At 42.4% G+C, this 15,274-nt stretch overlaps 1 protein-coding gene across 2 annotated transcripts in view; it reads left to right on the forward strand.

Annotated features, from left to right (window-relative positions):
* Positions 1 to 15,274, forward strand: part of SYNE1 (spectrin repeat containing nuclear envelope protein 1) — a 475,430-nt gene that overhangs the window by 336,130 nt on the left and 124,026 nt on the right. For both annotated transcript variants that reach the window (XM_034765383.1, XM_034765382.1), the window contains exons 96-99: positions 126 to 299; positions 6,667 to 6,858; positions 13,139 to 13,273; positions 14,092 to 14,198. In XM_034765383.1, the coding sequence (XP_034621274.1) occupies positions 126 to 299; positions 6,667 to 6,858; positions 13,139 to 13,273; positions 14,092 to 14,198 (608 nt within the window). The remainder of the gene's footprint in view (positions 1 to 125; positions 300 to 6,666; positions 6,859 to 13,138; positions 13,274 to 14,091; positions 14,199 to 15,274) is intronic.

Here is a 15,274-nt window from a genome sequence, read left to right on the forward strand (position 1 = left end):
TCTACATTCTGGCTGCAACGGCCTTTCTCACATCCTACTATATTGCCATTTAAGGTACCTCTCATCTGCTTTATATTGTATTTCTAAAAAAGGCTCCCAAATAACAGCCCACATTGTACCACTAGGAAAAACTCAATGAGCAGCTAGAAGAACAGCGACAAGAGCAAGCCCTGCAGAGATATCGCTGTGAAGCTGATGAGCTTGACCATTGGCTACTCAATACCAGAGCCTCTTTGGACACCACTTTGATTACTTCTGAGGAACCCATGGACATGGAGGCTCAACTGGTTGACTGTCAGGTAAAACAATAATCATGGTTTGGTTCTTCAACTATTACACTGAGTAATACCTGGCTCCATTAATAGTTCCAGTGACTTCAGTGACATCACTGTGGAATTAGAAAAGTAGAATCAGGCCTATTCTTTGTTAGCATGTGAAGGGACACACCCTCCGGGAGGAGACTAAGAAGCTCTTCTGGGCCTGTGCTGCACTAGCAAGGCGCACCTGCAGGGCTTGTTCAGCCTAGAATAGGAGGAGCTTAAAAGGGGAAATTTACCATGGTAAGGCATGGTGAACAGGAAGAAGACTGCTGCTCCAAGAGACTGAGGGTAACAGAGGTGGTCCAGCCAAGGAGGAGTCAGCTACGGGAAAAACTATTCCCAGAGGTGCCCTGGCTGTCAGCAAAGCAGTATGCCCCAGGAAGAGGGATAGGAGGTAAACTCCTAGAAGGGGCAATAGACTTTGGGGAGATTAAGCTGATAAAGCCAAACATCCTGGGGCTGTCTGAGATACTGGCTCTTTTCCAGCCACCCCAAGTGTTGCCAGCTAGGGTAGAAGAGAAGGTAAATTATGGACAGTGGGACCTGTGGGGAGGGAGGGCGTGTCTAGGAAACTCTTTCCACCCACATACCTACAAAAAGAATGATCAAGCACAGTCAAAACATGTTTTAAAAGGCACAATATTTAAACATAATGTTAAGAAACTGTTATATCCTGGTTACTGAGATCCTTGGGATTATAACCTTCCAACAAAAAATGGAACCTTAATATTTGAAACTTTTGTTAAGGCAGTTAAGGATGCCTAGTGATAGCTTGTGCCCTTTTACAACATTGAGTTCAGCAAAACTCAAACTTCTGAAAACCAGAAAATACTGAGTTTAGGTTAACACCCAGCCAACCTTAAGTCTACCCCCTTTCAAGATGGAAATAATTCCCAGGGGCTATCTGCATACACTCCAGCTGCGTTAGGTGTAGCTGTTCTGCATGGCGGAAGAATAAGTTGGAGTAGCTTGGAAGAGCTGTGATTGTGATATGAGGAGATCTGGATCTGAGTCCCCTCATGTGAGGCATCAAAGGAAAGAGGTGCATGAGTACCTTGAGGTCTGCATTTCTGCAATACAGAATTGTGGAGGTGGTGACAGTAGCAGGGCACAGGGGTCGTCTGTGGAGGTAATGATGGGAGGGGGAAAGTACAGGTGAAGGGGTTATATAAGGATAGGAAGTGGCTGTTAAATTTTACAAGTGTAGAATTGTGTCGGACAAGTAGGCTCAGTGTTTGAGTGTAGTACAGGTGCAGGTAGAGCCTGTCCTTCACAGTGAAAAGTCAGTGTGGGAGTGTGTGTGTTGTGAGGCATCGCTCAAAAAGGGCAGAGTTGAAGTTGGATAGGTGTTTACCTGAACTTGGTATGTCCTGGTTTTCAGAAGTTTGAGTTGTGCTGAACTCGATGTTCTGGAAGGACACAACTATCACTGGGCAGCCTTGACTCTGCATTGATGTAGTCGTTTTTGCCATTTAATTTCCTAGTTTTTTAAATAGAGAAATGTTTGTTGGTAGGAGGTAGTGATCATTTAGGCAGTTGTTTCACCGAGGTTTGCAGTTGATAGTCTACTGTGGCTAGATAATAATCAAAAGACCTAGCCTTCATACAGTGTGTTTCATCAGTAGATCTCAACGAACTTTATATCATTATCCCCATTTTACAGCTGAGCGACAGAGGTGAAGTGGCTTGCCCAACGTCACCCAGCAGGCCAGTCACAGAGCTAGCAATAGTCTCAGTTCAGTGGCCTTTCCACTAGGCCACATGGCTGCTATGTAATTCCTCAGTGCTCCTCCCCCCTCCTGTTTGTTTTGTAGAGTAGAATGGGGATGATGGTCATGGTTTGAAATGTTTGCAATGTATAGTTGCTAACAGGGCTGTTCCAAGAAATCTCAACCTATCTATGTTCTAGTCGACCCCTCTCCCAACCCCGGCTCCTCCCCCACACATGGGCCAGCCCCCACACTGGGGTTAATGTGTATATTATTAACTATTCACTTTCTTGATTTCAGGTGTTAAAATTTGTGTTAACTTTATTCCCCCCACCTGAAATTTCAGCTCCAAGAGGATCAGGGTCTCCCTGAACACACAGTGGGCAGGGAGAGGGCTCAGACCCTGCAGAGGGGTAGGACTCCCCCAGATCTCAGCACATCCCCAGAAGGGGAGAATTCAGTATAGCAGGCTCCGAGAAGACTCACAACAACATCATCTTCTGCTAGCTCTCACATTCTCCAGCCCCTGTCATCTTCTTCCCCTAATTGCTACCCAATTTCCCTGTATCTTAGGCCCGGACCTACCACCCATTCCCATTTACTCCATTCCCCTTAATGTCCCCATCCCTAGCTGCAGACTCAGCCCCCTTCCCCCACATTCCCAGCCCAATCACCGCTCCCCTCTCAGTAAGCATTTGAATGCATGTGTAATTTATTTTCTTTTCAAAAATAGTTTGTGTCTTTTGAATATTCCACTGTACACAGATGACAGTTCTAAAAAAACCAGAAATAAATAAACCCATATCAACACTTGACAGAAGCAGATTTTCCCCAGATGTTTACAGCTCTTTCTCAGATTCAGCCCAGGGTGGGTTTCAAACCTCAAAGTTGCTAGAATCTCTAAACTTAATGAAATATTGTTGTTTTTTCTGGGGGCTGTATCTCAGGAACCCCTTGCTCAAACAAGCCCACATTTGGATCACTAATCCTACCCTACACGCTCATGAGGCATAACAATTTTCAAGTATCGGGGTAGCCGTGTTAGTCTGGATCTGTAAAAAGCAACAGAGAGTCCTGTGGCACCTTTAAGACTAACAGAAGTATTGGAGCATAAACTTTCGTGGGTGAATACCCACTTCGTCGGATGCATGACGGATGCTTATGCTACAATACATCTGTTAGTCTTAAAGGTGCCACAGGACTTTCTGTTGCTTTTAACCATTTTCAAGACTATCTGTATGAGCACATAGATTTTAGAGCATTTAGAAGAGTCATCCTTGAAACCAAAAGGTGGCCTTAACCTTAACTCTGGGGAGGGGCTCTACATATCCCTTAACAATAGAGCAGGCTTAGGGGTCTGACATTGCCCATTGATCTCTGTGGGATGTTCTCAAGTGAAAGAAAAATGGAGATGGATACAGCCTGAAACAAGAGTTTTGAGACTTGTGAATTATTCCATTCATGTCTGTAGGTGTTCCATCTCACCTCCACCATGCTGGAGACTCTCTGATACATGTCAGGCATATCCAATCTCGGCTCCTCACCCTAGACGCAGCACTGTGTTCTTGGGGCATGCTCCAAGCATGCCTGTTCTAAGCTCCCGAACCAGAGGGGCAGGGCCTCCCCAGACCCCCTGGTTCAGAGTTGAGGGAGAGTAGAGAGATGGGCTCAGAACCCCTTAGAGGGACAAGACACCCCAAATCCCAGCTCACATGAGGGGTGGCGGAGGGAAAGGGGCTCAGACACCTGCAGAAAGTCAAGAACCTGGTTTACATGATGGGGTAGGGATGGAAGGTCAACCCTCCCCTAGATGGGCAGGTGCCCCAGATCCTAGCACAGACTCAGTGCAGCAGGGCTCAGACAGTTAGACTCCAGTAGGGAGGCAGAGACCCCCAGATTCCAGTTTACTTATTAAAAGGTAGGGAGAGGGGCCCAACCCTCCCAGAAAACCAAGCTCCTCCAGAACCTGGCTCATGTTGGGAACGAGAAGGATGGGTCATACCACCATAGATGCTCAGGGAGCCCCAGCTCTGGACATGCACATGGGGACAGCAAGCAGGGCTCAGACCACCAGATAGGCAAGCCCCTTCCAGAGCCTGGCTCCTATGAGGGTGGTGTCAGATGCTTGTAGATGGGCTGGGGGCCCTCAGACTGTGGTGCACACAGGAAGGGGGGGGCTGATAGATGCCCCACCCCTATTCTCCCAGCCCCATGTCCCCCGTTTTAGTGTTTCACCCTGCTCCCACTCCTAAGCACCCTCCCCTCCAAGTGTGCATTTGTTAGGGTCGTTTATTTTCATTTTAAGAAGTAGTTTTGGTGCCTTTTTCTTAGGGATCAGAGGTCTCAAACCCTGGTCCATAGGGCTTGTAGGCACCAATAAGATCTAACCTCCCATCCAATGATCTGCTAACAGTTTTCCAACTAGAATCTGAACTCCAACAGAGGTCTCCAGTGCTGGGCTACGATTGGCAGAGCTCTGGGGGAGTCCTGATTGGTTCCCTGCTTGTACTTAAACTGAGCACAGGGGCAGAAAGTTGTTTGCACAATTGGGTTTCCCCTGTTTAGGACTCCTTCTCCTGCAGTACCTGCTCCTATTGTCACTAATTTCCTGGTAACCTGACCCTGCCTCCCTCCTGGCACCTAACTCTCGGGCTGCCCTCTGGTCTGTCTCAGACTCTGACATCCTGGCATCTGAGCATGGTTGGCTCCCAACTCCTGCTCTGACCACTAGGTCAGACTGCCCACATGCTGGTCGTGACATTTCTGAATATTCTACCGTATTCAGATTATATTTTCCCAAAATAAAAATTCCAGTTTGATAGAGGTAGATTGGAACATCGTGCCTGCTTTTTTCACTTCAGATTTCTACCCTAGGTTGGATTAAAACTCACACAGCCAGATGTGGTGCTCAGATTTAACAATCATTACTTAGCCTAAGAACCACCCAGGTCCTGTAATGTAGAGGTAGTTTTCCAGGTAATTAGTACCTCTCTCTGCAGATGCGCATAAGTGGAGAAGCAAACTGTTTTTTAAATAATGTTTTAATATGATTTCCCCCAAAAGGACTGGTGGGTGCCACATACTCTTTTGGGGTAATCCTAGAGTACTGGAGATCCTGGTATGAAGATCTGAGCCCTGGTTTGGTCCCTGATTTCTGTGCTGGTTAGCCTTCTTTTATGCACTGATTCAGAGCTCAACTACCCTGGAGTAAATCATGAGTAACTCTGTTGAAGTTAGTGGTGTTATACTGGTTGAAAATTGATGTAATAGAGAATGGAATCAAATCCAGTCTTTCCAGTCTTTAAGACCTCTTCAGTAGTTGGATTTCCAGTCTGCCCAAACCTGCCATGATCTTTCACTGTTTATTCTTGGGAAATGTGATGCTATCTGTAGACTAACACTTTGAAGTTAAAATAAAATGATAGTATGATTTATCATTTGTATGTAAACTATTGGAAATGGATTAGTGAAAAGGCAATAGCTAATCTAGTGTGGAAAAATTAGTACTGCTCTTCAAGTAATGGTACTTTAAATTGCCTGTTTCAAAACTCACAACACAATCCTTTGTGTAACAAATTTAACAAATGTTTTCATTTTTTCAAGTTCTGCCCATCTTTTACAGCACACATTCCTTCAGAGGGCAAAGCTGCTAGAGCAGTAGTTCTCAAACTTTTGCACTGGTGACCCCTTTCACATAGGAAGTCTCTGAATGCGACCCCCCCCCTATAAATTAAAAACACTTTTTTTATATTTAACACCATTATAAATGCTGGAGGCAAAGTGGAGTTTGGGTGGAGACTGACAGCTTGCAACCCCCCATGTAATACCCTCATGACCCCCCGAAGGTCCCGACCCCCAGTTTGAGAACCCGTGCTCTAGAACACTTGACAGATGCTGTGGAAAATGGAAACGCACCTTTATCAGACTAAATCTGAGTAAAAATCTAATATGATCTTTTAATTTGGAAGCAGCAAAATGTGCCTCATTATCTATTTAATATATAAATAGTGAGCTGCATATCAGGAAAATAGATTATGAAAACAAGTAAGCCACAGATTTGTCGCTGTAAATCGCTCTCTAGACTAAAGAGGATTATACAGGGGATCTCAGGGCCATTCACGCACCAATCAGAAAGGGCAAACAGTGAGAAGAGAAGCTTATCAATACAGACACAGCACTGTGGAGAAAGGCGGGTGGAAAGGCAGAGAGAGTGCCTTCTTTCTTGTTGTATATTCAATGAAGAGGAAAGGAGTAGCCATAGCTGTGTGTGATCTATTTATTGTCCTTATGCAATGGTGTCACTGTCCAGCACAAAAAGGATGGAATAGCCACTAGGCATCTTAGCCACAGTTGCCTTTGAAATGCAAAAAAGGGTGTCTCCTTTGCAGCACATTTTTCTGTTTCAAATAAGCCAACTTTTCAATGAACTTCTTTTAAAATTTACAACCAAAAATAAAAAGACGAGACATGCAAAAGGTTGCAAGCATATTTCTGAGGACTCTGGAGGGGACTGGAGAGCAAAACAAGGAAAATTTTTAGTTTGGAAGAGGATGAGGTAGGCCACGGGTCTCCTTGCCAGGAAGCTTGGTGGATGCTGGAAAATGTATGAATTTGCCTCTTTGTTTTTGCTGCTGCAGAACATGCTGGTGGAAATAGAACAGAAAGTGGTGGCCTTGTCAGAGCTCTCCGTGCACAATGAGAACCTGCTCATGGAAGGAAAGGCGCACACAAAGGATGAGGCAGAGCTGTTGGCCGTAAAGCTCAGAACTTTAAAGGGAAGCCTTCTGGAGCTGCAGAGAGTGCTGCATGACAAACAAATCAACATTCAAGTAAGCAGCTCTTTGTAATTGGCTTTGGAGGGACCAGTATTTTTCCCCCTAACAAGTGAGATGGGGGTTTCAGACAATTGGGAGAGGGAGTTAAGAAATGTTTTACCATTGTAATGTAAGTTACACATATTAAAACAACAAGTAGCAGAATGCTAAAACATATACAGAATTTCTCTAGCAAGCTGTAGCTTAATATTTGCATGATATAACACAGATAATTGATTTCATAATTAATTAAGCTATTTTATCACCGTATCTTTACTAGACAGCAATAACATACTATTTGATTAGTTGGCCTAAATTTACTGAACCCTTGTCCCAAGTCTTTTGTCTGTTGTAGATTGTAAGCTCTTTGGGGCAGAGACTGTACTTACTTTTTTCCATATAATGCATTGTGGGCACTACAAGAAACAAATCATCAACAAAATAATGGAACATATTATTAAATATTGCAATCAGTAACTAGTATCATCCAACTAGATAAGGTATTCTCTCTCTTGAAGAAATGAGGAACAAAGGTTGACAGATTTAACCTGAATATTGTTTTATGATATTATTCCCAGCAGTATGGCTGTACCTAATGCAACTAGATAATGTCTTTTGTTCTAACAGTTATCTTATTTATTCTTTAGGCTAAATTAGCATGGGGAGAAGTGAAAGCACACAAGAAAGTTGAACATGTAACATGACAGACTGGCTTTTGGTTTTGAATTTGCTTGCTCTGGGATTTTTTTTTTTCTTCTTCTCTAGCCTTTGGTGTGCAAATCAAATACATGATAAGCTTCAAAAGATGTCTATATTGTAATACAGATTAATGGAGCACTTAGCTTGAAAAATTACTAGGAACTATTTTTAGTCCTAGTGCCTATGGAAGAGAAGAAGAAGAAAAAGAAAAAGAACAAAACGATATCATGCTTTTGCTGTTCAGATTAGGTATTAAATGTGTTGAAAATTTTTTATTCTGAAAAGAAAACATTTCATCCCAAGTACCCCTTCAACATTATTCTTGCATAGTAAATCTCATGATTATGCAAATTAAATAAATGTTACCAGCAGTGTGCTGAGGTATAATATTGTCACATATATGTCATATAAAATCACTAGCAAAATGCAAAGATAGTAATAGGGTATCAAAACTTGATTTCTTCCATGATGAATTTTTAAATACGATACAATAAAACTGGGGTTCATTTATCTTAAGCTTATTTACAGAATTTTTGGCTACTTTGCTAATATTACGATAATTTTTGTTATAATTTAAAATTATTACCGGACTTAAATCATCTGCTTACCCCAAAATGTGACATAAATGCAACACTTCCATTTTATTTAAAGACCATGTTCTTGGAAGTTTTTATATCCGTGTAAGCAGCTATTCTAGCTTTTAGGACTTCTGTTGCAGGTCATGAACATAAGAAGATAGAGGAAGCTGTGTAACATCTAACTTTTTAGAATAGAGGTTTAAACTGATTATCAGATCAGTGAAGGATATTTTAGTAAATGACCCATTCTTATAATAATTTCCTAGTCTGAACTTCTCGTTCAAGAAGTTACAAGTTATATTGCATCCTCTCGTCTCTTAAATTCATGATTCTCATTTTATAATGATTTCCCTGATTAGGTGACCAAGCATAGGGCATTTCCTGTGGATTAATGATCAAAGGAGGTGATGGCCTGACATATAGTGGAGGGACATTAACCCCAGCTGATCACTGATCCTGAGGAGATGTTATGTGCCAAGGCCATTATCGCTCTCATCAGATGAAAATGCAAAAATAAAATCACAGGCTTATCATTCTCTCCTGAACCTGCATATTCTCTAGGTCACTGCTCTTGGGTACAAGACTGCCGCAGAGAGCAGTAAGAAGAAGGTCTCTCCTCAACCTATACCAGACAATAGAGCTGGATAGCAATGAAGGGAATGCATGTTGTTCTGTCCCAAGTAATATTACAGCAACCACTTTGCCCCTGTTCCTCAAGGAGACCCAGGAAGCATTGTGCCCTTTGAGGTGCTTCACTTCCCCCCTGCCCCCGCCTGCTGCAAATGTGACCCAGTATATAAGCTGCTGCAAAATACTCTTGCTCTGTGCCTGTGCCTATCCTAATAGTTTGCTCTCTAATATGCTGGAGAAGTTAAACTACTTTGATGAGCACAAACTATTTTGCAGACAAAATTCTTTATCTTCCCGCACCCTCTGATTCATCTGGCATCCACCAGTTTCTGCCTTTTATTTTGGTCTTGTGCTGGTCTGATCAGGCTTTTTGAATATCATGTTGATGGATATACTTCTTTCTCTGTTGTTCTGCTTAACATTTCTCTAGATTGCCCCCTTTTTCTCTTTCCAGGTAATGTCCATATTATCACTTCCCACAGAAGTCATGGTGGTGGCATACTTAAAATGTGTCCTAAATATGGCCATCACCATCATTATCTTACCATGTTTGATGCTTTAGATTGGTTTACTCTACTTAGACTCTCTGATACTGTAAGAAACTCTTTCCAATGGACTCTGAATATTGTTCATAGGCATGAATGATGATTGTCCATAGGCATGATCTTATCAAATTCTGTTGTAGATTTCCATGACTCTGCTCCATAAAGGAGGACTGACATGATGCTAGTGTTAAAAATGTGTAATTTTCTGTCAGTGCCAATCATGCAACTTCTCCAAATCTTTTCCAAGTGTCTGAAAATTGTTTGCTGCTTTTGATTTGTTGCTTGACATCAAGTGTGGTGTGACCATCATTGCACAACTCACTCCCTAGAAAGATTAAAGTACTTATTACTTCTAGTGTTTCCTTGTCCATTCAAATGGTTATTTGGGGGACATTAATAGCCATATATTTTATCTTCCCCTTGTGGCTGAACAAACCAGCTTGCTTTGCTGTTTCTGCTAAAAGCTGTGTCTTTTCTTCTATTAAGCAATGTGTTGAACTGAGGCAGGACAATGTGTTCAGCCAAAATGAGGTCATCCAATTGTATTCTATCATCTTTCCATAAAATTCCTCAGTTGCCTTCTGTGGTTATTGCCCTCATGGCAAAGTCAGTGACCAGTGCAAACAATAGTTGGGACATGATACATGCTTGCCTTACTCCAGCTAACCAATTTTCCCTGCAGCCCATCCTCATTCCGCTGCCCAATTTCTCTACTTCTCCCTGATCCCACTTTCTGGCCCCTTCATCCACTTCTTGCTCTTATATAGGGAGCCGTGTCATCCCCTCTCTCTGCTTTTTCCCCAGTCCCTGAGTCTACGTCCCAGCCTCATTCTGCTCCTTTCCCTCTCACTGAGCAGGAAGCAGGGATTCTATGAGTGCATGGAAGCCAAGGAGTCAGAAAAAGAAGCAGAGAGAAGTTCTTGGATGAGGCTGGGAAAAGGAGGTGTTCAGTGGAAAGGTTTAAAAGGGACTAGACAGGAGGGGCGAGGAAGCCAGAGGCTGGGGGTAGGAAGGAAGCAAAGACTTGTAAGCCAGAGACATTCAATTAAATGTTTACAGGTCAAGTCCTTTTCCCATCTCCCATCCTAGGCCCAATCCATTCTAGCCCCCCCATAAATCATGGGCTTGCAACCAGGAATGGTGATGCAGAGGGGCAAAGATGAGGAAAATGGTAAAGATAATGGCCATAATTTTCAAAAGTGATGTCTAAATTTAGGCGTCTATGTCCACAAATCAGCATCTAAATAAATGGCCTGATTTTCAGAAAGGCTGAGCACCCACAACGCCAAGTGAAGCACTTATTTTTTCTAATGCAATAAAAGACTGGAAAAACATTTTATTCCTCAGAAAGTTCCCAAATTTGTATAGTTCAGTTAAGGTTAAAAGCCCACTAACCACAATTTCAGTGTAGTTACTAAAGTGTTGTTGGCTAACTTTCATGTAGCTTTTTAAAAATCAAGCAGAGGCCTAAATGTACCATTGAATGCATATTTGGCTCCCAGTGAAATCAGCGGGAGCTGACTGTGCCCCTCTGAGGGCAGGATTTGTCCCTAGTTTCCTACAAATTCAGTGACTATTAGATTCTTTCACAGTTGTTTTGTCTGTATTTTTTTTTCATTCCTTGTAGCTCTGTAAGCAGTGCAATACTTAATCTTTCAAAGCAAACAATATATTTTCGAGTTTTGGAATCAGTAAAGAAAAAAAACAGGAGAAAGTCTTCCATGATAGCCTGGTATTTCTGTATCCAGTTATTTAAAAGGTGCTAACTTTGAATATACCCAGACAACCACAAAACCCCAAAATTCCAGAACCGTATAAGTTCATGTCTGTAAAATGCTGGAGAAGACAATTTGTGCTTAAATCCCTGCATTTAAATACATTCTTCTGCTATTGCTGATCAGCACTTCTGAATTTACGATGGATGTGGATTTCATTAGTATTTTAGGGGTCAAGGATTATGGAAAGGTGGCTGGATCAAAAGAAATATCATTTGTAAAATCTTCAGTACAATTGAGGGCTGTGTTTTCTCTTTGGGGTTTGTTTATACAAAAAACTTGTCTAATAATTTATTTGAGAAGAAAGGACCTATTATATATAGTAAGGGAGGATGAATGGGAATCAGTTTTCCTAAAATCACTCTCCATCTCTTTGTCTCTCTCTGTCAATCAACACTCTGTCTTTTGTATTTATCTTTTTATCTACCACAGATAAACTGATTCAAATCTACTTATTAATTTTAGGGGTTAGTGTGTAGGCCAGAATGACAGCCAGCATTCTCTCATTTGTAAATAATCAGTAAACTGATGAAAACAATCAACTGATTCCCATCATTGTCAATTGGAACTTTTAAAGCTGGTAGGCAGTTTAGGCCAGGGATCAATTAGTGGAGGTCTTCATTTTTAAAAACCAAATGTAATGTTTGAGTGAGGTGCTGGATTAGCAGCCCTGAAGAAAGTGATCTGCAGTTTATCCATGGAATAACATTCACAGAATGAATGCACAGGACAGCTGCAACTGGAGCTGGGTGAAATTTTTCAGACTAGTAGTTTCTTCAATGAAAAAATGCAGTTCTGACAGACCCAAAATGATTCATGAATTTGACCCAGTTAGTTTCATCTGGGAAACATTTTTCAGGGCCAGTTTCAGAAAACTATGTTTGTGTCATCTTTAGCCAGTGATTAGGGCACTTAGCTGGGAGATGCAGGTTTAAATCCCCACTTTGGAGCAACACTTGAACTCAGTGCTTCCCTAGCCCAGGTGAGCTGCCTAACCACTGAGCTATACTACTCACAAACTCTTCTGCTGAAATTGTTCCACTCTATATATTAACTATAATTGGTTCAGAGAGAGAGAGAGGCTATAACTTGGTGATTAAGGGATTCACCTGGTGCTAAGAGGTGTGGATTCAAATCTTCTCTCTGTCTGATTCAGAGGAGAGATTTGAATTCACATCTCTCACCTTCCAGGTGAGAGCTTTAATCAGCAGGCTATGGAGTTATTCTCTTTTGTTCTCTGGCCCAATGGATAGTTAAGTAGTTATACAAAGCAGAACAGGAGAGAGTGAGTAGCCTGCCCCAGAATAGCCAATAGCTTGGTGGTTGGGGACTTACACAGTAGAAGAGGGTGCCTCAGTTTAAGTCTTTGCTTAAATATGTATACAAAGTGGGGTACGTTCAGTAGGTGAAATTGAGAGTAACTCACCCCAGGATAGCCTGGAGGTGAGGCTGCTCAGGGGGGAGATCGGAGTTCAAATCCCTGCTCCAGAGTGGGGATTCACAGCTGGGTCTCCTACATGGCAGGCCAGTTCCCTCATCGCTAGCTAAAGGTTAAAAGGAAACACACTCTCTCACTTTTCTGAAGCTGACTGGACTTTTCCAGTTTGCTGACAAATTCTAAACATTTTCTGAATGAAACTGAACCAAATATTGTCCCTAATGTTTTGGTTTGCTGTCTGAACTGAAAGATCAATTATTTGCCCCATTCTAACTGCAACTCTCTTCATTGCTGTCTCGTTAATGTGTCTTTTCTGTGAACTGAAGGGACCTCCTGTAAGAGAGTGTCTCCAAGTCTATGCCAGTCCTGTTCCTCTGATTCTGCTAGCAAGATGCCAGTTGTGGTGGAGGTGTTTGCTTGGTTTGTTTTATGGAGACCTACCTGATACAGGCCAACAAACTAATAAATTTAGCTCAGCTGTGACTTGAAGTTATGTAAACCAGCAACTTAAGAGTTGAAAGGCACTATACCACATTAATATGGACTGAGCAAGCCAGTGTCTCACATCTTATTGTAACATAAAAGGTCCCTGTTATATAAAGTGATTGTTTCTTTTCTTCTTAATCAAAGCAGGGAGCTTTACAAGACAAGGAGGAGTGTGAGTTGGACTTGGTATCCTCACACAGCCCCAGTGTCCAAGAATGGCTGGCACACGCACGAACAACCCGTTCCCAGCAGCAACAGAGCAGCCTCCAGCAACAGAAAGTTAGTACTTTGTACTTCCCATGCACCAACCAAAGGGTGGATATGGGGCCATGTTTCCGCCACCTCTACTCACAAGCCAGCCAAGCTACCTAGCTACTGAGAGGGAGCCATGTTGAAGGGTTTTCTATAGCACCACAGGATCTAAGACCCCAGTGCAGCAAATTACTTAAGTATGTGCTTTAATACTTTCTGAATCAGGGCCTAAAAGCTTTGTGCTAGCATGCTGCATTATCCTGCATACATGGAACACTAAAGAGATTATGCTCCCCATCAAAGGTCTGATAGAGCCAGCCAGACCAGATTAAAGATGACCTTGTGGTTATGGCACTGAATGGGGACCCAGGAGGTTTGTGTTCTGTTTCTGGCTCTGCCCATTATATTTCCTGTGTACACTTGGGCAAGTCACTTAATCTCACTGTGCCTCAGTTTCCCATCTGTACATTGAGGATAATACTTGCCTTACTTCACAGAGGTGTTGTAAGCATACATTCATTAGGGTTCTGAAGTGCTCCACTGCTGTCTTGATGGGGACAATAGATACACACACCCTTGTGGTGTCATAGTTTGGCATGACTGAGTCATAAGTAGCATATTGGTTTTTTGAGATTACTCACCTTAATAACAATGAGAGGAAGGCTATGGACATCAGTATCGTTCTGGGAAGGCTGTGGGCATCTATACACATCTCCTGAGCATTTATTTGGATGGCTGTTCAATTCTGATGGTTAAGAGAGGTAAAAACATGCATAGTATACGCATGAATTTACAACCAGAAAAAAAAACAACCTATTAACATAGCTGTCTTTGTTCTCTGTTAGGAGCTGGAACAAGAGCTGGCAGAGCAGAAGAACCTGCTTCGTTTAGTAGCAAGCCGTGGAGAAGAAATCCTAACCCAACACTCTGCTCCAGATGGCCGTCAAGCTAGGTGAGCTTTGATATATTCTTTTTCAGCAGGGATCCCTAAGCCTTCATACTTTGGCTTCCTTGCTTCTGTCTGTTTCTTCCACATCGTGTTCTCTAATTTTTGTTCTGTCTGTGTTTGTACAGAGCCTAGCACAATGGGGCCCTAGTCCATGCCTGGGGCTCCTAATAATACTATCCTAGACCATTGTGATCTGAAAGCATAATCTTATTAACAGTTGAAGTGTCTATAATTTATTTTCTCTGCATTAAGTTAATTAAGACTTTTATCTTTGGCTCCTGGAGTGTTTCTTGAATTTTGAGCCTTAGGGTGAGCTTCTCACCCTCACTCTGGACCATTTATGCCAGTCCTTGGTTCAGGCTGGGGGAGAATTCTTCCTGGCAATAACTGAAGAAGACCGATACAGCCTGCTTGAGGATTCCTGCAAGCCTTGGCTTGGGAGCATGCAGGAGTGGGGCTGGGGAAGGTGGAGAGTCCTGGATTTCCATTTGCTGCAAAGCTGACCATTAACAGCCCGGGGGGTGGGGCAGGTAGGATGCCATAAATTAGAACAGCTCTCAGAGCTGCTTAAATAACCCTGGCTCCTGCAATATGCCAGTATCTGGGAGGCATAAAGGTGGCTCATAGGATTGTGGAGCAAAAGCTTTGATGCTCAATATTAGGGATTTTTACATCAAAACCAGTGTGTGTGAAATGATTCAACTTGGGAAGAAGGCCAGTTACTCTCAGCAGTTTGTCTTCCTCGTGGGTTAGTGTTTACAACAAGGAAGTATAATAATTTAAAGTAAATTGAAAATCTCCCAAGTTTGGGATTCAACCCAGTCCTGTAATAGTTGTGGAACAGTTGTTTTCCAAATAGCCACATTCACAGCCTTACCCTTGAACTTGGTTATAAAAGAAGGGGGAAAGTTGAACTTAACCTTTTATTCACCAAGGTTCAGGTAAGATGTCTGACATGAGGAGAAGTAGTGCAGGATACATGTGGGGGAAACAACTCTCTCTCACATACACACAGAGAGAGAGAGAGTTGATCCAAATTAATAACTAGTAATTTAAATAACAACAGCTTCTCGTTCTTT

The sequence above is a fragment of the Trachemys scripta genome, chromosome 3 (assembly GCF_013100865.1).
Source record: "Trachemys scripta elegans isolate TJP31775 chromosome 3, CAS_Tse_1.0, whole genome shotgun sequence".
NCBI classification, from domain to species: Eukaryota; Metazoa; Chordata; order Testudines; family Emydidae; genus Trachemys; species Trachemys scripta.